The 24684-nt window shown below is 42.4% G+C and overlaps 1 protein-coding gene and 1 long non-coding RNA gene across 6 annotated transcripts in view; both read left to right on the top strand.

Moving 5' to 3' along the window:
• Positions 1–24684, top strand: part of trip4 (thyroid hormone receptor interactor 4) — a 95495-nt gene that overhangs the window by 31104 nt on the left and 39707 nt on the right. For 4 of the 5 annotated variants that reach the window (XM_052063144.1, XM_052063140.1, XM_052063145.1 and 1 more), the window contains exon 12: positions 10334–10436. The exons of the other annotated variant lie outside the window; for it this stretch is intronic. In XM_052063144.1, coding sequence (XP_051919104.1) covers positions 10334–10436 — 103 coding nt within the window. The remainder of the gene's footprint in view (positions 1–10333; positions 10437–24684) is intronic. 5 annotated transcript variants of the gene reach the window in all.
• LOC127599448 (uncharacterized) lies at positions 1407–3483 on the top strand. Its single transcript, XR_007962117.1, has 2 exons — positions 1407–1580; positions 2905–3483. It is a non-coding gene; the product is annotated as an uncharacterized LOC127599448 (long non-coding RNA).

Genomic DNA, 24684 nt, shown 5'->3' with positions numbered 1-24684 from the left:
GAGCTGAATTGTTATTCAAACAAGAACGCATACACTTGATTATAATACCTCTCCCAGCAGAATGTGGACTCAACATTCCACGTGATAATTACACTTGGGCCGTTCCAATAAATCCTTCAGACTCATAGAGTTGATTGTACAGAATAGCTCATTGCAGTTATTTTTTGTCAGTGTCAAGCGTAATGTTGAAATGAACTTTCATTCACATACACACACACGTGTGTATATATACAGTATGTATATGTATGCTTCACTTGTATAATATATACTGCATATTGCTTCACTTTGACACAACCAATATGGATGGAACTCCTACCTTAAAGCAAGGATTATATATATATATATATATATATATATATATATATATTCATTCATTCATTCATTCATCTTCCTAACCGCTTGATCCTCACTAGGGTCGCGGGGGGTGCTGAGCCTATCCCAGCTGTCTCCGGGCAGTAGGCGGGGGACACCCTGAATCGGTTGCCAGCCAATCGCAGGGCACACAGAGACGAACAACCATTCGCACTCACACTCACACCTAGGGACAATTTAGAGTGTTCAATCAGCCTGCCATGCATATTTTTGGAATGTGGGAGGAAACCGGAGCACCCGGAGAAAACCCACGCAGGCCCGGGGAGAACATGCAAACTCCACACAGGGAGGCCGGAGCTGGAATCGAACCCGGTACTCTGCACTGTGAAGCCGACGTGCTAACCACTGGACTACCGGGCCGCCTATATATATATATATATATATATATATATATATATATATATATATATTTATAGAGAGAGAGAGAGAGAGAGATAGACATACACGTGTGTGTGTGTGTGTGTGTGTGTAAATGTAGTCGAATGGTGACTGAGAGAGGAAAGGTAGTCCGCACTGAAGGGGTCTCACTCCCTGAAGGAACAATAGCAGACATTGAGGACAGCTACAAGTACCTCGGTATACCACAAGCGAATGGCAACCTCGAACTGGCAACAAAAGAAAGCGGCTATGGCCAAATACCTCCAGCGAGTGAGGCAAGTCCTAAGAAGCCAGCTCAATGGCAAGAATAAGACCCGGGCAATAAACAGCTATGCCCTGCCAGTGATCAGATACCCTGCAGGAATAATAAGGTGGCCAAAGGAAGAGATTCAGACCACGGACGTTAAGACCCGAAAGCTCCTAACCATGCATGGAGGGTTCCATCCCAAATCCAGCACCCTGAGACTGTACGCTAGCCGAAAGGAAGGAGTGTGAGAGCCACTGTCCAGGATGAAACATCCAAGCTCCATGAATACATCAAGGAGAAGGCTCCAACGGATGACGTACTCAGAGAATGTCTCAGACAATGGGGAACAGAGGATGAGGTGCTGGAAGAGGGACCAACCAATGGAGGGCAAGCCCCTACACGGCATGTACCACCGGACAATTACTGAAGTGGCTGATCTCAAGCAGTCCTATCAGTGGCGAGAGAGGGCTTGCCTGAAGGACAGCACAGAGGCACTCATCCTGGCTGATCAGGAGCAGGCCCTGAGCACCAGAGCCATTGAGGCCCAGATATACCACACCGGACAAGACCCAAGGTGTAGGTTGTGCAAAGAGGCACCTGAGACGATCCAACACATAACCGCAGGGTGTAAGATGTTGGCAGGGAAAGCATACCGTATTTTCACGACTATAAGGCGCCATTAAAAGTCTTAAATTTTCTCCAAAATGGACAGGACGCCTTATGGTGCGGAGCGTCCTTTATATGCGCCGAGTTCCAAAATCTGACTGACAGCCGACACGCTGTTTATACAGAGAAAAGGCGGAAGTGACGGTGGCCAGGCATGAAAGAAGTCGGCCAATCAGGGAAGGGTGGGCGTGGACATATATGGAGAGGGAGAGAGAGGACAGACAAGCTAGTCCGCCAATGGTGAAGGGTGGGCGTGTAAGTGGACGCCTCAAGCCAGTACCAACACTTGTATAGAGTGTGGCAATGTGCATTGTTGCAAAACAACTCCGGTTTTGGTTTCTAAGAATCCCCGAAAATAAATTCTACATAGAGACACGCCTACGAAGCTCAGTTCAAACTTAAAGCCACCGGTTATGCTTTTGGCATGCGTGCCCATCTCACAGCAGCGGTGAAAAAAAAAAAGTCAAGCAAATGAACTCTGAGCTTGCCGTTATTCCCGGAGGCTTGACTAAAGAACGACAACCGCTGGACATTGGCATCAACCGGGCGTTCAAAGTAAAGTTGCAAACGGCATGGGAACAATGGATGATCGGTGGCAAACACAACTTTACAAAGAGTGAGAGGCAGCGCTTGGCGAGTTACGCCACAATACGCAACAACGAGAGGGAACGCGGCATTTTTGATGGATTACGGTACTTGCACAATTGTTCTATTCTTTCTACACACACATGCGCTGCCACCATGCTTCGCTCTGTTCTTTACTTTCAAATGTGGGAAAGCTTCACACGAGAGAAATGTTGACTTTGCTGTTGCTACTCCTTCTTTCAGCTCGGCAACGCGTAGCAACTCACACTAGCATGTGATGCATTCAATGACAACTGGGATGTGCAGTCCTCTGCTTCTGATACAGAGGATGAGGACTGTGATGGATTTCTGGGTGATGATTGATCGAAAAACGTGAGAACATTGTACGATGGCTAAATAAAATACACCCGAACTCAGTTCTGCTTTTGTTGCCTTTTTAAAAACGTGTTTTTATCTTATCTGTATGTCTTGGCATGTTACCGTATGCTTCAAGCTAACGTGTTGGAGTACGTGCATGCATGCCGTATGTTTAAGCTGGCGTATGTTTTACCACTGTAGAACTGCGGCCATTAGTACGATGCGTCCTGTGTATGTGTAAAATACAGAAATGTCACCCATTAATGAGACTGCGGTCATTAGTACGATGCGTCGAATAGTCGTGAAAATACGGTACATGGAATGCCATAACCAGGTGGCTGGCATAGTCTACCGAAACATATATGCGGAGTATGGACTGGAAACCCCAAGGTCAAAATGGGAAACACCTCCGAAGGTGGTGGAGAATGACAGAGCAAAGATCCTGTGGGACTTCCAGATCCAGACTGACAAGATGGTAATGGCAAACCAACCAGATATCGTGATCAGAGATAAAGGGCAGAGGAAAGTCGTTGTAGTGGATGTAGCGGTTCCAAGTGATGGAAACATCAGAAAGAAGGAACACGAGAAACTCGAGAAATACGCAAGGGCTCAGAGAGAAGCTGGAGAGAGCCTGGAAGGTAAAGGTGACAGTCATGCCTGTGGTGGTCGGAGCACTCGGGGCTGTGACCCCCAAACTAGATGAATCAACAGATCCCGGCAACAGATCCCGGGAACAACATCGGACATCTCAGTCCAGAAATGTGCAGTGCTGGGAACAGCAAGGATACTGCGCAGAACCCTCAAGCTTCCTGGCCTCTGGTAGAGGACCCGAGCTGAATGAGGGACGGACACCACCCGAGGGGTGAGACGAGGATTTATTTATTTTTTTTATATACACGTGTGTTTGTGTGTGTCTATATATATATATATATATATATATATATATATATATATAACACACACACGTGCATGCACACGCACGTACATAGCACACCCGCCTCACAGTGCAGAGGTGCAGGTTCGATTCCAACTCCAGCCTTCCTTTGTGGAAGCGTAGATTTTTCTCTGGGTACTCCGGTTTCCTTCCATATTCCAGAAAACATGCATGGCAGGTTAATGGAACACTCTAAATTGTCCCTTTGTGTTATTGTGAGTGTGAATGGTTGTTTGTCTACGTGTGCCCTCCGATTGGCTGGCAACCAGGTCAGGGTGTCCCCCGCCTACTGCCCGAAGACAGCTGGGATAGGCTCCAACACATCCTGAGACCCTTGTGAGCACAAGTGGATTTGAAAATGGATGAATGGATGGATGCCTTTTGTGGAGTGAAATGTCAATGAAGCTGCACTGAAACATAATTTTGAAGGAACGGCAGTTTGTTTTACATTTGAACAGACATGTGCACAGTAATAAAAGCTACTAATAAGAAAGGCTCCTCCTTCCTCTCTGGGAGGGCTAATAAAAATGCAAACATTCTGAGCTGGTCTTTGAAACTCCCAGATAATTAATGTACACTCTTCAAATTGACACCAGTTGATTCTGTCAGTGAAGGACTGTTTAATTTTTAATCATCACCATGCATCACATCCAACTTGTGCTTGAGATTCATCAACGGTGCATGATTTGCAATTAACTGCCTGTTCAGACTGAAGTACCCTTATTTTCGAATGGCTTTAAAGCTTTTGAGAGAATAATGTATATTCAATCTGTAAAAATAAGACAAAGATAATATTTTGAACTGAAATGTAGAACAAGAAAAAAAATCAAGTATTCCATTTGTATTAATATTTACTATGCAAGACCTCCGTTTGGGTTTGCTTGTTTGCGCGTGGTGTCGTCTGTTCTTCTGCAGTGAAGGGGGGAACAAATAATCATGGTATAACGTGCTATAATGCTATAAACAGCAGCTCTGTGAAGTTTCCTTAGGGCATCTGTGTTCTCTTAGAAGGGTTAATGAATGCAAAAAAAAAAAAACAGGCTTGTGTTGCTTACTGAACATCATGGATTAAAGAACATTTGGTGTTCAATTGCTTCTGCGCACAGTTCCCAACAACACCCTTTCACCTCCCACATGTAGCTCATATCTTTGACTACCCATCTGTTTCTCCCTCCCCGCATGAAAAACAGCCTTGACAGGACTGGTTACAGTCGTGCTTCCAAGAAGTCTCACTATGTACATTTCAGTATCCATCAACATCTGCCTTTTTGTTTCAATCTCCTCGCCCCCCCTTTCCTCTTCTTTTCTGTCTTTCTCACCATATCACATTCTGTATGTTTACTCTCTGGTTCTTTATTCTCCCCACTCCCACCCTCCTTCCTGCTTCAATCCGCCCTACTCATTTTTAAAAGCCACATGCTCCCAGCCCGTCTGGCTCAGTTGCTCCCTGCCAATGAAGGCCTTTTTATTGGGCTGAGATTGTGTGCAGCCAAGCAGTGCCTGGCTGGGGCCAACCACACACAGACACACACACACACACACACCACTGCCACTTCCTCCCCTCCCCCCCTGCAGCATAGCCCTCTCCACATGCCTGTTCTGGTCTGGCCCTGTCGCCCAGAAGGAGATTACTTGTTTCTGCTGCCCTTAATTGCTGACAGCAGCTTGAGTGGAGTCAGAGAGAGAGACATTGTAGAAAGCTGCAAAAGGGTACACTGTTAGCTTGTTGAGCTGTTACTTGACATGCATGGACTCCACGTTTGTCTTCCTTTCCTCAAATACATGGCTCTAGATTTTCTACTTCTGTAAAAAGCCGGGGTTATTACTAACCGTGGTACATTAGCTTGAGACGTGGGTGAATAGTGCACACATTAAGCTTAATTCAAGGTTTTCAACAATGCACAGGCTCAAGAGTATTAGGGTGCATTCATAGCATGAACAATTTTCATTGTGTTTAAACATTTATGGATTTTTTTTTCGATGACATGTAAAAATATTGACATACAGTATTTCTACACTAATCACACGCGAGCACCAACTAAAAATGCTTTTTTTTTTTAAACACCCTTTGTTGGTGCATGTTATACAAGAAATGGGATTTGACTTAACCACAGAATTTGGTCTTATATCTTATAATGTGAATCTTATAATATTGCAGGAGATGGACACCTGCTGGTTACGATAACGTAATTTTTGAAATTCCTGTTGTTTAGTTGCCTTTCTGTATCTGAATTAATTCAACCTTTACAGATGACCATGACCTGAAAGACTGAGAATCTACACAGACATAAAGAACAAATGCAAGTTGTAGCAAGCACATTCACATTTGTCATTACAGTTGTGAAAATAAGTTAAAAATGACTCTGGCACTTATGCTTTTAGGCTATTAACGTCTTTCCCCCACAGTATGTGCACTGTCTTTGCCCCGACTGTATAATGCTTATCATTTTGAAAAGGCAATGATTCATTACAGCCTTCTGATCTGTGGGGTTGCTTTCCTCTCTTTTCTGAAATTCAAAGTGAAATGATCAGTCAAGTGTTTATTGAATTGGTTGTGAAGGTTACATGAGATTTTCCTTTTATTTCTACTTAGTATTGTTTTCATAAATAATCTTTTATAAACTTTTGTTAAATTGTGGAAACATACGTTGCCCCATCTGCATAACTGGCATCCACGGTATAGCTTTATTTTGCAGAGAAACATCTGTAACTGATGGTAAAACTCAAGGCATGCATTTTTAATGATCATGTCACAACGAATGCACCGCCTCAGATTTTTGTTGCCACAAACCGAACATACCCTCATAGTGACATGAGTTATTTGAAGAATTGCCACTTGGACTGGGATCGCCCATAAATTAATTTGATCTGGCAGTTATTCTCACTAGCAGTGTGTATCTAGTTAATATCCTATTTGTGTGTGCATGTGAGTGTTTCAATTGAATTTGTAAGCAAGTCTTCTTTCACTCTGTTCGGGCCTTCCCGATGAATATGGAGTGCTTTAGCGAAGCGTCTTGTCACTCAACCACAATGTAAAGTGCCCTTTTGATTATCATGGTCTTGAAAAAACTAGACGGGGGGGGGGGGGGGGGGGGGCTAGTAGGCAAAGTAGCACATTCAACGGCTTAAAATGCTAATTAGCTAATGGAGGATAAAAAAAAAGGAGTCAGCTGGAGGGGATGGGGGATTCACAGGAAGTAAGCTTTCTGGTTTATCTTTACTTTAAGACTGTGCACCATTTTTTTCCTCAATACTTTCAAGCTGTGATTCTTTGGGCTCTATTTTTGTTGAGAGTGCCTATGTACTCGGACATAAAAATGGTGCATCTTGAGTTTTGTGCCGGTGCAAGCCTCATTTAGTGTGTTTATGAATTTAGCAAACGGCGCTGCGGTGGACTGAGTATGTTTTATTTTAAGCGCCCTTGATGCACTAGACAATTTGGTGGCTGAAAGTAGACCAAACTTTATGCCTACTGGAAGCAGGTCTAAGTTGTAGCGCAATTGATCTAAAGGGCTTTGGGTAAATTTGACCGAAGTACAGAGAGCACTGTGCTCCGGGCATGTGTGGCAGATTTCATTGTTATTTCACAGATTTGACAACAGCTTGCATCCAACATTCTGAACTATTGTACAAATCAATTCCATTCATCCATCCATCCATTTTCTGATCTGTTCATCCTCACAAGGGTCGCGGGGCATGCTGGAGCCTATTACAGCTGCCGTAGGGCAGTAGGCGGGGTACACCCTGAACTGTTTGCCAGCCAATCGCAGGGCACACATAGACAAACAACCATCCGCGCTCACACTCGCAACAAGGGACAATTTAGACTGTTCCATGAATCTATCACACATGTTTTTGGAATGCGGGAAGAAACCAGAATACCCAGAGAAAACCCACACAGGCATGGGGAGGACATGCAAACTCCATACAGGAAGGCTGGAGCCAAAATCAAACCCTGCACCTATGCACTGTGTGGCCGACGCACTATAACCAGTCAACCACCGGGCTCTCCACAAATCAATTCATTGAACACACGAATTTAAAAATTATTTGTATGTTGTTAAAATCACCAACCAGGCCCCTGGTGATCAGTGATTGCTGTGGCCAACTTAACATCATCCACCAGTGGAGGGCTTCCTGCAGTTCCTTATAAGCGTACTTTGCACGCATCAGTCTAAAGCATGAACTCCAGCAAGTCAGTTTCTTCTTCCGCTATGTTAACCGTTTGGAGCCGCGTCCACTGGCCGGAACGCAAGTCAGCTGTGTTCACGCCCACAACTGCGGAAATGCCCCTTTTGAACTGTACGTGTCTGCCACCACAACAAACGAGTATCCACTGTGTATTTTTATGTTCCTTTAGGCACCAACACTGTAACAAGGCGAACAACAACACTTTAATATGGTCAGTAAGATAATGTTTAAACACACAACAGACAGGCAGTAGAACTCCTCTACAATGAAATCATGTGTGCATCCAGAAATTTTTCAAATCAGGGGACTTTTCACGATAGCGAATTTTATCTCCGATGTAAACACAAACACACACAAAAAACATATACGTGTACTTTTAATTTTTATTCCAATAGCGGATAAGTATGATCATACACGTATTTAACACTTCATATAGCCAGCGTAGAAAGAAAAAAAAGGGATAGAAATTGTGAAATTTACGATCAGCATTCACTTCCATTACATCAATTTCTTGCACAATGTCTTTTACTTTGCTTCCTCCATGTTTCATCTTTATTACTTTTATCCTGTCTTCAAGCATTAAAGCTTTTCTTAACTCCTTGTGAAGAGCCTTGGGTCTGCAAAGGTCCGTTTTGTAGCCATTTTATACCAAGCAATGCAACGTTCATGCTGTGTCTGAAACTACGAGTGACATTTCTAAACATGTGCTAACAATAACGAATACTTCCTGTACTACAGCGCATGTGTAAGCCAGTGTGGTGGTTGCTGTTGCCGTTTCCTAGCTAAGCAGTAGGAGTCGCTGTGACAGGCTGAGGTTGGATTAGACTTTTGCTGAAGGCTTGTTTTCGTTGTAGTGAATGTCATTACGAGGCAAGGGTGGAGAAAAGGATTTCATGTTACGCAACAGGGGGACTTTTCGTCGTAGGGGGAAGCAGAAAACAGGGAATGGCTTTAATGCATGAAGATTTTTTCACAGTAGGGGTTATTTTCGCACATGTAGGTTTCGTTGTAGAGGAGTTTCACTGTATTTTAGTAGCACCCTCTTGAAATGCACCAGTATTACAAGGCACCGCAGAACAAACCAAGTCCATGAATAACTCCATAACGCTAAATCAAGAGCAGATCGCCACTTATGGTGCAGAGAAATCCATATTTCATTAGGTCTCCTGCTATTGTCTGCAAAATATCTTTTTTCCTTCTTGGTAATCAGCTCTTGTGTTCTCTCATCACTGGGCCTTTCCCCGTTGCAAAGAAAATGTCTACGACTGTTACAAAAGCAAATATTTTTCAACCTTGAATAATATACCGAAAGTACTGTTATGTGTGTGATTCTTTCAATTGTGCGTCCCACCGCATCCTGGTACCGGCGGTTGGGGACCATTGCTCTCGGAGGTGAAAAGAAGATTGGTGACGCTTGTGATGTGAATAAAATAAACAAATATTGTGACTTTCGTTCTAATATTTTCAGGATATGTTTTGTGGACACATATTCATGTGCACATAAACGTTAGTGACAATCAATTGTTTTTGGGCAGGCTATGCTTTGCTATGCTTTTTAATTGGTTCATTTTACTGTGCTTTGAACAAATGTTGGCACAAAAAAAAAAGAAATAAAGTACAGCCAAACTCATTCATTCATTCATCTTCCGAGCCGCTTGATCCTCACTAGGGTATTTTCACCATCATCGTCTTTAAAAAACCAGCAGTCAAATTCCTCAAGGACAGTTAGAAATGTCCTAACCTGAGGTTGGTGTACTTGACCAGGAGACCCCAATTTAATTGGAATGTGCAATAGGATGAAGGAGACAAAGGGCTTGACTCGAGTCACCATATATCTTTGACTACCCTTGAGTGTTTACATATTTTATCACTTGTGTATTGCACTCTGGTCCAGCGGTCACAGACTGTAATCTGAAACGAATATCTCTATCATCTCTTCCCAGTTTGTCAGAGACCATATGGCTGGGTTACTGACTCTGCTGATCTCCCCTAAAAGCCCCAAATTTGTCACAACCTTCAGTGCTCCTTCGAGGGAGATAGAGAGGCTGTGATTAAGTGAGAGGGGAGGCGTGGGGGAGTGGAAGCATGCTGTCAGGAAGAGAGCCGCTTCCTGGCTGCCACGATGCAATCATGGGCACTATCTGATAGTACCGGGGAAAATTGGATGAGCTGAGAGACATTGGCCATTGATGGAAAAGATGACTCCTTTGTCACTGTGTCAGTCAATTCCCTACTCTTACCTGAGAGACCAATCAATAACACATGGAGAAATAGATTCCCTTTGTCTCTCGGGCTAAGGAAAACATATTCTCGTTATTACAAATTTGTTTTGCACGCAATCATTGTGATAAGTCAATAATTGATTTTGCGCTGACTCTGAAAAAGACTCAGGATTTGCGATTGGTGTTGGTTTGAGTGCATGTTGTCTTATTCCCAGTTAGTTACAGTGCAGAAGGGCCTGGTAGACTTGCGTCAGCTGGCATGATGTGCTTGAACACTGAATGATTCATTGCAGAGATACAGGGGATCACAGTTAAACATTCTGTGGAAAATATGGTCACGCTCACATTTAAATGCCATTTTCTCTCCATTTCTACCCACAGTTCCCTAGTACATGTGAAGAGTCTGCTTCCCCATTTGTCTTCATCTGCACTAACCCCCAGGAGCTGCTGGTGAAATTCCCAATGAAAGGGAAGCACAAGATCTGTAAGTCCCATCTCTTTTCATAACAGGGGAATAATAATAAATAATAATAATAGTGCATAAAAATAGGCTCAGGCACTTTTTAGTAATGGTTCTGTACTGAATTTTGCATGCTTGCTGCTATACACACATCAAATGAATATGTAAATGATTAATGTTGGTAACTATACGACAAGGGATACAAAGGCGCGCACACACGAAGTATTAACTTCCACATTCTCTCCAAGAGATTTTTTAAATTTCCTAGTGCCCTGGGAAGACAAGCCAGTCTGTATGTAGGGGATGTAAAATTGTTGCTGTGTTGTTGTTGTTGTTTTTTTTTTATCACCGCCATGCACATCATATGACTTCTGCTTCTGCTGCAAGACCTGATTGTTTACGTAGTCGTGCTACGTTCCAATCTTCCCAGATGCATTAGATTAGTGGTTTGGTTTCCGTGAGGGGTAGTCAAAACTTGGCCTTGTTGTTTTTGTTCAACATTGGAATATTTTCAAAAAGTGTGGGTGGAATTTGTGGAAATATGCACACATTGAGAAGTAAAGTCACCATTTTACTTAAAAAAATATTCAAGGATGTAATATTAGCTTTTTCTGAAAGATTTATCAAAACATACGAGCCGTGATATTGCAAAGCAGACAACTCACTTTTGAGTGAGGCCGCCTCTTGATGCACAGCTCTCTTTCTTGGACAATACTGCTCAGATTCTATCACTTCACAGCACCTGCACCTGCACTTGTGTGGATACCACATTTTTATCATCAGACAAATCCATCACATCAGAAATTTGGCCATTTTAAATAACCAGTGTGGTTTATATGTTGCAAACATAAACAGTAGTGGAGAATAGCAAGGCTATATTATCATAGCAGCAATTTTATTAGAACCATGACTTATTAGCATGTGTCGCTGATGGTGTACTGGTGTGTGGGCAGCCCAACTGGTTAATTGGCTAACTGTTCTTAACTCAGTGTACTTAAACTGTATCTACCCCGGTCAAGGATGACGCCAAGCACTGATGTCCAAAAAACGTTTCCTCGTCGAACACCGTGAAAACCAAAACACATTTCAAACAACAATCAAAATTACAAGATCTTGAACAGGACATTAAATAAATAAACACAAAATGACATACCGTGTGCACCTTGGTAAACCAAAAGTAGATCAAATTAAATCACGTAGACCACACGGTATCGTAGCTCTGTCTCTGTCTCAAGTTGCCTTCTCGAACTTTCTCTATAATTCCTCGCTATCAACGCCACATGACCCGGAAGTGATTCTTAACAAAATATTCCAAATAACGTATTAAGAGGATTTAAAGAAAAAACATATGAAAGTTCACATAGAAATATAAAGTGCTTTTACAAAAAAACAAGCATAAATAAATTGTATTTTCATTGTCATGGCAACCAACGACTCATTATTGGCGCCAGTTACATAAACCATTTACAACAGTTGCAGACAATTGGCATTAATCTAATTCTTTGGTGTGTTCCAATACAAGTTTTTCACTTCCGATATGATAGTGATATTGTAGCCTACTGTCCGAAACAGAAACTATATGATATCTTCAGGAATGATCCTTCCCTTTTTTTTCCAAGAATGTAATGTTAGAAGAGACTTGATCAAGTTATATTCAAACAAAGAACAAACGTCAGCAACAGTGAGCATGAGAAAGTATGAGCCACTTATTCCAAGTCAAGTCAAGTCAACAGTATTTATAGAGCACTTTCAAACAGCCATCGCTGCATACAAAGTACATACACAATAAACAGTAAGACGAATCAAACATTTGGGTTACATAAATTTAACCTAAAAAATGAGAATATGCTGCATTTGCCTGCCTTTTTCTAAAAGAGAAAACACATGTGTTTAGCTTCTTCCCTAAAGTGGATATGTGAAAGCTTTATAAAACATGCGATCATCTGCCTTTAAGTAAGCCTGGAAACGGTGGCACAAATGGGATGGATGCTGTCAAAGAATTAAATCACTGAATCTTCTTATGGACAATACCTTGTCACTGAGGTGGCATCATCAAGGGCACTGCTTTGGTACTCCTGACACTTGACTCTGAATTTGAGAATAACGCAGTACATTTTCTTGGGCTGCAAAAGGCGCAAGCAGTTACCTTAAAGTCCAATCATTTTCTCACGACGATATGGTATGTTATTAGTAGATACTGTGAGTAACATAATCGGACTGATACTGCTATTCGCAGGGGATTGGCAGAGAGCCCTGGCACGTATAGGTCAAAATTGACCTTCCAAAGTGATTTGTAATTGAGTATACAATAGTTTGTACGTCAGCACGTGAAATGGAGCGGATCATAAATCATCAACGCCATGTTTCTAGCATGTCCACAATCATGCACTCATGTTCCATCAATGACTGTATTCAGGAGTTAAATTATTCAACACAAACCACCATCACATGAAGCTAGCTCATCAATCATATTAGCTAGCAAACTAGCCTGAATAGCACGCCAGCGCAAACTGACGCATCACGCGTGGCCTAAAAAAATATGTGCCCTAGCACACTACACAAAGAGCATTAAGTCCCGGTATTAGTAATAGGGGCCGACTGGCATGGACTTTTATGAAGCCAATGCAGATTTTTGGCAGAAGTAAATACTGGATACCAAAAAAATTATTTAAACAATATGCAATGCATAAAATCACATGATATTTTTCCCGCAAAGCATTTCAATAGGCATGGTTCCTATTTCCCATGAAAAGCGGGGGTCAACTGTAAATATTTCCTTTTTGGTTCCTAGAATGCATTGCGTAGCACAATGAATGTCATGAATGAAGTTATAAGGACATTAATCCTTGTCATATGTGTGTTTGAGTAGTTGAGTTTGTGTCATATTTAACACATTTGTTTGCCATATGTTGTACTGTTTTTATTTTTTATTTTCTGAGATTGCGTATGCAGTTATGGAGGAAAATATTGTTCAGTTCAGTTTCTTGTTCCTTTCAAATTTCTGGCAGAGCTAAAAATACATTTGTTAAGACAAGAGTGATGATGACAAAAATCTATCATAACATTTAATTTAACACCTGATATCTGGCCATTTTCCATGTTTTTCTCCATGAAGGCAAAAATCACTTACTGTAAGTTCTTACTTTAATAGGTTATATTCTTCTAGTGCCCAAAGACTTTGACTTTAGGCATCTCAGGTTTCCTTTTCATTCTGTTAAAACATATGATACACCTTTTAGTGGAACCAGGAATTCAAATGAACAAGGAATTGAAGAACACAAGGTATAATTTTTATCCCCAAAATCACAAATAGTAAAGTGTGAAATAACACAACCACATAATTCATTTGTGAGATACCCCTATGCGAAAAAGTGTCTCTGTACAAGTCGTTCTGAGTTGAGCCCATAATACTGTCCTGGGTGTAGTTTCTCAGTCCACGACGTGACAGCTAGTCTGGGCGAGACAGCGCACAATCCAAACACGAAACAGAACTGCATTATTGGCAGAGATTAACACTGCCTTATCATCTCCCGATAAAAGGCACATAGTCAAATGTTGTGGATAATTGATGTGACATGTTTGTGTTTTTTGGCGATGTGTCAACTGCATTGATAAGTGTGATTGGGCAGCTTGTTGGTGAGGTGAAAATAAAATATATTATTTATGCTTTTTATTGTCTTCTGGGAGACCATACACAGTTGATATAAAATGTTTACACACTACTGTTCCAATGCCAGATTTTTGTGACACTTTATATTCATCGCACCAGAACACATTTTCCCATGCATTTGGGATATTCCAAGGGTATTTTATTCAAACCTTTTAAACCATGGCTGATCTTGGCCATGAATGCAAAAGGTATATGTGAAAGCAAGTACAACGCTACTCAGCACCAAACGAACACCCTAAATACTACAGTAAAGCATAATTGCGGCACTCTTCGTTGAAGGTGGAGAGAATTATGAACAGTTCCAAAGAGCAGTGAGTGTTGATACAAAACCTCCAGGCTTCTTCTTCACAGGAGAAAATATTGAGTGTGGTCCTTATTGATTATTCTTTTTCCCCCATTAAATAGGATGTTTATCAAATTCCACACAATTGTAATTTTATGGCTTTCCATGTCTGATCTGATTCACAAATTTTCAATTGTTCTTTGTTTTGTAAAATGTATGCCCCGTGTTGACATATAGTACGCACTGGTCACAATGATAATGTTTTAATTGGTTGGGCTTCAAACTTGAGATCTTGTCAAATTCATGCGTTAAGAGCTGACCCCCCACCCCCCTTCTCTCTTTTCTCGCAATTCCCAATGCTCATGGCTCTCACCGGTCAAAGCATGACAACTCATCTTCAACAGAGAAGCTGAGCAAGGCTGTGTGCCTTTCAGCAGCATTCATCCTGTCTTGTCTTACAGTCTCTGTCTGTCGTCGATAAACTGCAATTTCATGTTGGAGGATGACATATTCTATGATAATACCTCCACTTTTTTAGGATATTCTTCTGTGAACCATATCTAAACATTATACACAATATAAAATATTTTTTCTCCGATGGAGGACTGTCATTTTCAACAAGCATTATTATTATCAAATGTGAACCTTTTTGTTTGAAATAAGAAGGGAATGCAGCCCGTATTTCAGAATCAGAATAATGAAATCTTTGTTTCCGCTTTTCAATCTGCATTTAAAAAATGCCTATTGAGAAATTATGCAAGCTTATTCTGGACGCCAGCTGAGGTTGATCAGTCATTACCCTCGAGAGGAGTCCGTGACATTTAAAATGGCAAAATGCCAAGACTGACTCCCAGTAATAAGGGAAGTGCATAATGGTTTATGTTCAGATCCGGCGGACATTTGTGTCTGTATGCACACTTGTTTTTAACCTGAACGTCATTGTGGGTGTTAAAAGCTATTTGGTTGTCTGTCAGTAGCCCAGATTTCCTTTAGCCTCTTCTTCTCTAGGTCTGTCACTTCACTGATGCTTGAATTGACCTGACACTCACTTCAAATACTGTGCAGAATGAAAAGATTCAACCAGAAGCGCAAACTTGTTTTCAATTTACTGGGAGTTTACCTAAAATCATTTTTTCCACTGAAAACTAAAACACTGTCCGTTTCCGGGGCAGTGGAGGACATGAGTGTGAGTGTTAAAAGTGTTCATGCTTGACCTATGCGACCATGTCCAAGTCCATTCATTATGACTTGTTTATGACAGCCCTATATACGTCATATTCAGTGTTAACTTACTTGTTTTGTCTCCATTAATTGTTGGAATCCTGTTATGCTTTGTTTATTATGTATTTGCCCATTGGGTGATGAGCTTTATTATGACGACACTCTTTGTTACTGGGTACTTCTTGAAAAATCTGGCCCAAATGCATGTTCAAACACTGATTGACTTCGAGTGCCATTATTTTCTACAACTGCTAGATATTACTGCTTACAGTATTGCAGAGATACTGCAGAGATGAAATACATGTGCTGTTGTTTGTGTGTAAATGTATTTAGCGCGGTGAAAAATCGCCGTCGCGGCCACTTCCTGGTCTTGACATATCGACTGGCCCATTCACTTCAGACCTCTTTCTACCCTTAAAATCCATCACCTTCAAAACAGATGCTAGCAAGAACATACCCCATTTGACCAAGTCCAATGGTGTCCATTATTGTTGATACGTTGCTATTTAAAAATAATAATAATAAATGGTAAAGTCCTTTACTCTAATATGTCTACGACCGCAATATACATGTATTCTTACAGCCGGATGACCTGAGTATGTTGACCCAGGAAGTCCAATTCATTTGCTGCCAAATACGATGTTAAACGTTTTCTAACCTTTCTTCTTCCTTTTAATTGATAATGAGTGAAAAATAAAATGGATACATTAGTTCTTGCTATTTGCACAAACTATTTCTTTCTTGTATTCTCTTCTGTATTTTGCAAAGCAATCACTGATCATTTCTTTGTCAGAGGATAGTGAAGCTGTTCGGAAAAAAAAAAGCTTTTTTTTTTCTTTTTAACTTGAGCGCTCGGTGCTATCCAACAGTCTCTTGCGTGCAAAGGGGCGAGTGATCTAACAGCCATTGTTACATTAAAATTCATACTTACAACCATTTTAGTTTTGTTGACTTGGATTTCTTGCCTGTTTCTTTTTTGCAAGCCACCATCCTGTCTTACATATGCCCTTGTGGTTTTCAGCCAACAGAGCTTGTTTGATAAGATTAAAGGCCTTCTTTTCAATTTTGGATTTTGTGTGAAATGACCTGAAAAGCTAACAAATATATCCACTCTGATTTAGTGATTCTGAAATACTGATTTTTCTTTTGACAAGCGCAACAAGCCTGAAACCATGATCTTTTAGTTTTTTTGAGAATTAAAGAAAAAACTAAAACACTTTGACCGCCTTATTCAAACAATTACGCTTCAAGTGATCACAGCAGGCAGCCGGGTGGTCCAGTGGTTACCGCGTTGACCTCACAGAGCAGAGATGGAGGCAAAAACATGCATGTCACATTGATTAGACTCCATATTGTCCCTAGGTGTGATTGTGAGTGTGAATGGTCATTCGTCGATGTGTGTGCTCTGTGATTGGCTGGCAACCAGTTCAGGGTGTTCCCCACCTACTGCCCGAAGACAGCTGGGATAGGCTCCAGCACCCTCGTGACCCTTGTGAGGATAAAGCGGATCGGAAAATGGATGGATGAATGGTGTTCGCAGCAGCTATCCCTCAACCAACAAATGTTTCCCGGGAAACAATATTTCTCATAATTTTCACACAATTTCACAATGGGAATTGTCTTGGATGTCATCTTCTGGAGACTTGTTTTGGTAGTGTATATATATGTGTCATGAGTCGAACAGTCGCAGGCAGTGTTGTAAATTATCACCCTGCAACCTGCCAAATACAAGTTAGAATTCATTTTGGTGTTTGTTGAGAAAACCTTTGCAGCCAGTTTGGCCAGTGATGCATGAGGCAATTGTGTCAGTCAAATATAATTAGAGGTGGGCGTTAAGTCTTGGGAGTCATTTGGAATGGGACTATTCTCCTGGAATCTTTTGCATTTTAAATTTCCATTTCTCCGCTACGGTGCCTTGTCTGCCGACCGGAAGACCAACTTGATGAGATAACTGAAGAAGTGCGCACGCTCACCCAATCACGCATCTGACTAAACTTTGTTAAACTAAATAGTCACCTTTGTACAGCTTGCCGTTTCCTGTCACTTCAAGCCAAAGCCTAAAGTGGGCTAACATTCTGTGTCATAATTAGATGGGTTAAAAAAAACAAAACGTCAATTGCCAACATTGACATCTTACAGCTAAATGGTGGGTCAACTCAATAACCAGCTAACATTGTGCATGCATAAAGAATGTTCTATGCCAAGGGAGCGTGTGTGTCAATCTACCTGCTGCTAAAATGAGCTGTGCTGTCAAATTGCTCTGCTTTTGTCAGATTAGCCCGTCAGTGGAAGCTCAGTGTAAATTCATGTGTACTTGTGTGTGAATTTATTTTAATAAGGTCTTCAAAAATAAATCTCTCGTGAAAGGAAAAAAAAGTAAAAGAAGTACTGTCACATTCCGTATTTGACAGCAGGGGGCAGGCGTTCTTGCTTGCCGCCTGCACACCTGCCACCCATTTGTAGGCGATTGCACTTGTTATATTTAGGCGCTCCGGCAGTCAACTCACTGCCGGAGTATTCCACGCCGTGCCATTGCTATTGCCTATTCCTTCTCGGTTAAAACATTGCTTTAAAGACTATTGACAATTGTTGCGTTCATAGATATCCTCTCGTGAGTGATCATAGTATTTTGCCTAAATTTTCTCCTTGCCGTTTTTTCCGCAAGCGTTTTCTGTTGCCTCGTTACAATTATTTTCTGGTTCTGTTTTTGACCAGCGTTTTCTGTTGTCCGTTTAGACGGGGATTTTGTGTTGTAATGAATATCATTTTTGTGACAAAGAGATCGGACATCGAGAATCGTTTGTAAACGGAATCATTCAAATTGAAGAGATGCCCAAACCTACGCTACAATATGTTTTCTTTCTCGGACATTTGTACCCCTGGCAGTGACTCTCACATTTCCAATAAATACTGTGCTTTAATGCTATGTAATGCCATTTAATATGCCCATTGGCAATGCAAATGCATGGATTTCACACAAGTCTAGAGTGCAGCCAGCATGAGAAACATCCAGAGAGTGACTGTGAGGGAGGTAGATAAATAGAAAAAAAAAACAGCCATAGAAATTCCGATTGGCATGTAACTTTAGAGAGGCACCAGCCGCATTGGCTGATGGTTCAAAAAAGTTCACTGAGCACCCTGGAAGATCCTAAAAATGTGCATACAGAAATACAGCACAACCTTTCCAATTCTGAGCTGAAAGACCCCCACTAAAAATAGAGTCTAAATCTATAAGCACTCTAATTTGTTACAGTATCATAATTGAAATTATAGGAGCTGACTGATTAGGCAACTCAGCTGTCTTACTAGATTTAGTTTGATGTGTCAATGGGAACGTCAAGATGACTTTTGATATTTGTATTTCAGTGCCCCTGCTTTTTGTACTCTTTTCGCATACTCTGCTTGTGTTCTGACAGTTGCGTGCTGTGTACATCCCTCAGGTTGCACCACATATGAAAATATCACGTGTCGCTGATGACAATATCACCTCTGATTTCTTTTCTCTTCTGCCATCAATTTGTGCTTCCCTCTTTGTTTTAGATGTGAAGTCACCATGGCGTTGCAAATAAAAAGGAGCCAATTACCCAACAAATGTCTACCTTCTCTCTCAAGGCGGTTATTAGTCTCCCCTGTGCTTTTTCCCCCCTTCAGATGTCCACTGCTGGGGGATAGAGGTTTTGAGATCTAAAGAGCTCTTTTACTATTCATTCCTATTTCCATTTCATATTCATGCATTTTCAGGTCAGTGTCGATTTTAAACAGAATGTGTCGCTTCTTCGGCAGCAGGGACATGTTTCTCAGCTCCAATGAGTCCGACAAATGAAGGAAAGTGGGAGGCAGGGAGACAGAGGGAATGTGAGAGTGGGGTTTCATGTGTTCTCTAGTAAATGAGAGGCAGGCCTTGAAGGTGACAGGCTGTGTTTATTATGGCTCTGTCAGCCGGTTAATGGGGAGAAGAGGAGAGGAAAGGAGAGAGCTGAGCTGTTGAGCCGAAAGCAAGCACACAGGCTTGGGAGCCCTGAGCAATCCTTTTCTTCCACTCGATCAGCCTGCTCTCTTAGATTGATAACACTCCTGTTCCACTGAATACCTTTTCTCTGATAACTGCGTGTGAAAGATTATTTTCCTTTCTCCCTGCGAATATATATATATATATATATATATATATAATTTAAATCAAACAACATTGTCTAAAAATATACATGGGTTTTGTCCCTGTACTTTAGGACTTTGTTGCATATAAGCCGATTCTCTCATTGAGTAGGATTGTGTGTGTGGCATGTTTTTGTGGCTCCTTGAAAAATCCCTTTATTTAATGAAACCACTTGCCCTCTCATCGTAAACCTGAGCCGCTCAGATAAGGTACGGAGCACAGTCCTCTGCTTTCGGCTTATTGGGTGAACAACTCTCAGATTGTGGTATTGATATTTTGGTCCCTCGACTCGAAAAATAATTCTGCTTCTGGATGAATTTGTACCTCCTTTTAGCTGTTAACGTCCTATGTGAGGGCAACTGGAATAGTCAACATTGGAATGAACATATAGTCTGAATCAGATGGAAATAGAACTTACCATATTTTCCACACTATAAGGCGCACCAAAAAGTCTTCCATTTTCTTAAAAGCTCACCGCGCGCCTTAAAATTCAGTGCGCCTTGTGTATGGCCATTACGGTAATATGTCAACCCCCAAAATGGCTGCTTGCTGGAGACATGCTTACAATGTTATACCTTGCTGTTTGTTCAGTGAACTGTGTTGCTGCTTTATTAAATAACTGTTTGTTGCAGCTGCGAAAAAAGGATAGCTGGCGTGTTGTTTTTAAAACGCACACTTTACGAATGGTTTTCACAGTCTCAACAAATACAGGGGTACGTCTTTGTCCATCTCCGTCCCTTCTCTTCTGTTCGACTCGAGAGGCGTTCATGACCGCCTCCGAAAAACAAATTAACGATTACTTCAATGAAACTACGAAAAATGAAAACAATGCATCAAAACAAAAAATCAAGCGAGGAAATCACAAAATAAATTCTATAGCAGAATCAGAATCAGAATCAGAATCATCTTTATTGGCCAAGTATGTAGAACACACAAGGAATTTGTCACCGGTATAACACGCTGCACTAGTATCATCGTAAACAACAAAATCATTGAACCATTTTAGAGTAACCAGTAGTTTTGTAGTACCATTTTGTGGTGCAAGAAGACTGACTATGTCAGTGACTGTTTAAGGAGTTAATGGCTAGAGGGAAGAAGCTGTTTAAGTGTCTGCTGGATTTGGTGCGCATGGATCTGTAGCGTCTTCCTGAGGGGAGTGGCTGAAAAAGGTGGTGGGCAGGGTGCGGGGGATCCAGGAGGATTTTCCGTGCCCTTGTCTTGATTCTTGCAGTGTGCAAGTCCTCAAGAGTGGGTAGGGCGGTGCCAACGATTTTTTTCTGCCGTCCTAACTGTCCGTTGAAGTCGGATTTTGTCCTTTTTTGTGGCGGCCCCAAACCAAACCGTGATGGAAGAACACAGGATTGATTCGATGACTGCCGTGTAGAACTGTCGTAGCACCTCCTGTGGCAGGCCATGCTTCCTCAGCAGCCTCAGGAAGTACATCCGCTGCCGGGCCCTTTTCAGGATGGAGATGGTGTTGGCTTCCCACTTCATGTCCTGGGAGACTGTGATTCCCAGGAACTTGAAGGTCTCGACGGTTGACACAGGGCAGTTGGATAGTGTGAGGGGCAACTGAGGAGAAGAACGTTTCCTGAAGTCCACGATCATCTCTACAGTCTTGAGCGTGTTCAGCCCGAGGTTGTGTCGGCCGCACCAGAGCTCCGGCTGCTCCACTTGTTGGCGGTACGCAGACTCGTCGCCGTCTTTGATGAGACCGATGACCGTGGTGTCGTCTGCGAACTTTATGAGTTTGACAGCTGGATCTGTTGCGGTGCAATCGTTTGTGTAGAGAGAGAAGAGCAGTGGCGAGAGGACACATCCCTGTGGGGCTCCAGTGCTGGTGGTGCGTATTGATGATGTTGTTGCTCCCAGTCTCACCTGTTGTGTCCGTCCCGTCAGGAAGCTGAGGATCCACTGGCAGATCGTAGGGGACACACCGAGTTGGAGTAGTTTGGGGGTGAGGAGTTCCGGGATGATGGTGTTGAACGCAGAGCTGAAATCCACAAACAGAATCCTTGCGTAGGTCCCTGTGCTGTCGAGGTGCTTGAGGATGTAGTGCAGACCTATGTTGACTGCGTCTTCCACAGACCTGTTTGCCCGGTAGGCAAACTGGAGAGGGTCCAGCAGGGGTCCAGTGACGTTCTTTAGGTGATTCAGCACAAGGCGTTCAAAGGACTTCATGACCACAGACGTCAGGGCGACAGGCCTATAGTCGTTCAGTTCCGATGTTGCCGATTTCTTGGGAACTGGGATGATGGTAGACTGTTTGAAGCAGGATGGGACCTCACACAGCTCCAGGGATCTGTTGAAGATTTGTGTGAAGACCGGAGCCAGTTGGTCAGCGCAGACTGTCAGGCAGGAGGGGGACACTTTGTCGGGCCCCGGAGCTTTTTTGATCTTTTGCTGCTTGAAGAGCCGTCTCACGTCCTGTTCGTGGATCTGTAGTGGAGAAAAAGAGGGTGGGCGGGTAGGTAGAGTGGGTTCTGGTAGAAGTGGGTGTGAGTGGGAAATGGGGGTGTCCTTTTCAAATCGGCAGAAAAACATGTTTAGTTCATTAGCAAGACCCTTATTGTTCACTGTTTGGGGGGATGGCATTCTATAGTTAGTGATTGCTTTCAGGCCATTCCATACAGATGCAGAGTCGTTAGCAGAGAACTGGTTTTTCAGCCTCTCTGCATAGCTTCTCTTTGCGATGTTAATTTCCTTTGTCAATTGGTTTCGGACATGTTTGTACAGTGCCCGATCTCCACTTCTAAATGCGGCCTCTTTCTCTTTCCTGAGTTGCCTGAGTTTGGGAGTAAACCATGGCTTGTTATTGTTGAAGGAGCGGTAGGACTTCGTTGGTACACACATGTCCTCACAGAAACTGATGTATGATGTTACAGTGTCTGTGTATTCATCCAGTGTGCCCGTTGAAGTTTCAAAGACGCCCCAATCAGTGCAGTCCAAGCATTCTTTTAGAGCTAGCTTTGCTTCATCTGTCCATTTTTTCACAGTCTTAACAACCGGTTTAACACATTTGAGTTTCTGTCTGTATGTAGGTATTAAGTGGATTAAATTGTGGTCAGAAAGACCCAATGCTGCACGGGCGACCGATCGGTATGCATTTTTGATTGTTGTATAGCAGTGGTCTAGAGTGTTGCCTTCTCTGGTGAAACAGTCGATGTGCTGCTTATATCTGGGAAGTTCATGGTTAAGATGTGCTCTATTAAAATCGCCCAAAATGATCAGGGGTGACTCTGGGTATTTTAGTTCGAGTTTGTTTACTTGTTCGGCTAGCGTTTGTATCGCCGTGTTAGCGTTAGCTTGTGGCGCAATGTAAACACCGACTAGTAAAAAGGAGGTGAACTCACATGGCGAGTAGAATGGCTTGCAGTTTAAAGACAGCGACTCCAGGTCCGGGCTGCAGTGTGCATCGAGCTTCGTGACATCAGTGCACCATTCTTCGTTGATATAGAAGCAAATACCACCACCTTTCGATTTCCCTGATAGCTCCGTGTCGCGGTCGGCTCGGAGAAGGCAGAAGCCGGGTAGATGTAGCGCGGGATCTGGATGGCGGTCACTGAGCCAGGTTTCAGTGAAGCAGAGCGCAGCAGAACGTGCAAATGTTTTGTTGGTCTTTGTGAGGAGAAGAAGTTCATCCATCTTGTTTGGCAGAGATCGTAGATTAGCAAGATGGATCGATGGGAGCGGGGTTCGAAATCCGCGCTGCCGGAGCTTGACGAGCACGCCGGCTCGCTTCCCCCTCCTCCGGCGGCGTTTCCATGCTCCGTACAGCGCAGCCGCTCCGCTCGCGATTAGCTCCGAAAAACCTTGTGGATTTTCGTGTACTGGTGAAAAAAGAGACAAAATTAGTTTAGATCTGACAACACAATGCTCCAGTCGCAGTTGGAACGTGAACATATTGACATCGCTACCTTGAGGCCTTTTCCATTTCTTTCAAGAGCCCTTCTTAATATTACGTTGAAGCTGCAATGCACTTGGTGAGGAAGTTCCAAAGTTGTAATTACCGGTACTCCTCAGAGGTAACTGTCAGTCTTGCGTCAACTGTCAGTTGCTTTGCTCCTCCCGTTTAAAAAAAAAAAAGACAATTTGATTGTTGGAGTTTTTTGCTCTTCCACTGAAAAGAAGCAGACAGATGGAGTAGCCATTAGCCTCAGGGAGCAACAGCGCAGATGTGTCAACAAGGCTTGACTTTTACAGTCCAAGTGAATCCTGAGCAAATAGTAGCTGTAAAGATCTCTGTGTGGTTGAGCAGTGATCCAGGGATATGGTCGCATGGGGCTGCTCCGGGACACCAAACAGACCGTGACTCCACTTCTCATTACATGAGTGGGTCAGACCACCTCAATATGAGAAATAAATAATGCAAGAGAAAATCTGAGTTGCTGCCACCTTACTGACAACAGCTACCCAACCTTAACTGTCACAAGCATTTCGGCCCTTCATGTACTCCCACCATGGGATGTATTTTGGTCTTTGATTTAGGAATGTGCATCTAATCGATTAATTCAATCTATGTTGCAACCAATAGAGGCACTGATTACTCTCAGCTACATGCGACATGACTGCTATGGGATTACCTCCACTGTATCAAACTCCTTCTAAGCAGCATTCTGCTTCGTGCAACCCTGTCCAAAACAGAAATACACAAAATTGAAAAGGGATCCTCCCATACCCGTAAAAATACATATTGTGATGCACAGTGTAATGAGCTGTTAATTTTGCATATACTGTACCTGATCACACAAACTGTAATCTGTGAGATTTGAAGAAGCCTGACGCATAGATTTAATTATGCTTCTTTGGTGTTCAGAAAATCATAACATAGCTGAACAACGAACGACTATTATTCATCTGAGAGGAAAATATTTGCACCTGTTCATTTTTGTCACTTTTATCAGAATGTTCTATGGCTTGTCAAAGTTTTTTTTCATTAGTTGTT

The sequence above is a fragment of the Hippocampus zosterae genome, chromosome 4 (genome assembly GCF_025434085.1).
Source record: "Hippocampus zosterae strain Florida chromosome 4, ASM2543408v3, whole genome shotgun sequence".
Taxonomy (NCBI): domain Eukaryota; kingdom Metazoa; phylum Chordata; class Actinopteri; order Syngnathiformes; family Syngnathidae; genus Hippocampus; species Hippocampus zosterae.
The sequence above is the reverse complement of the archived record's forward strand: the minus strand, read 5'-3'. Positions and strand labels throughout refer to the sequence as shown.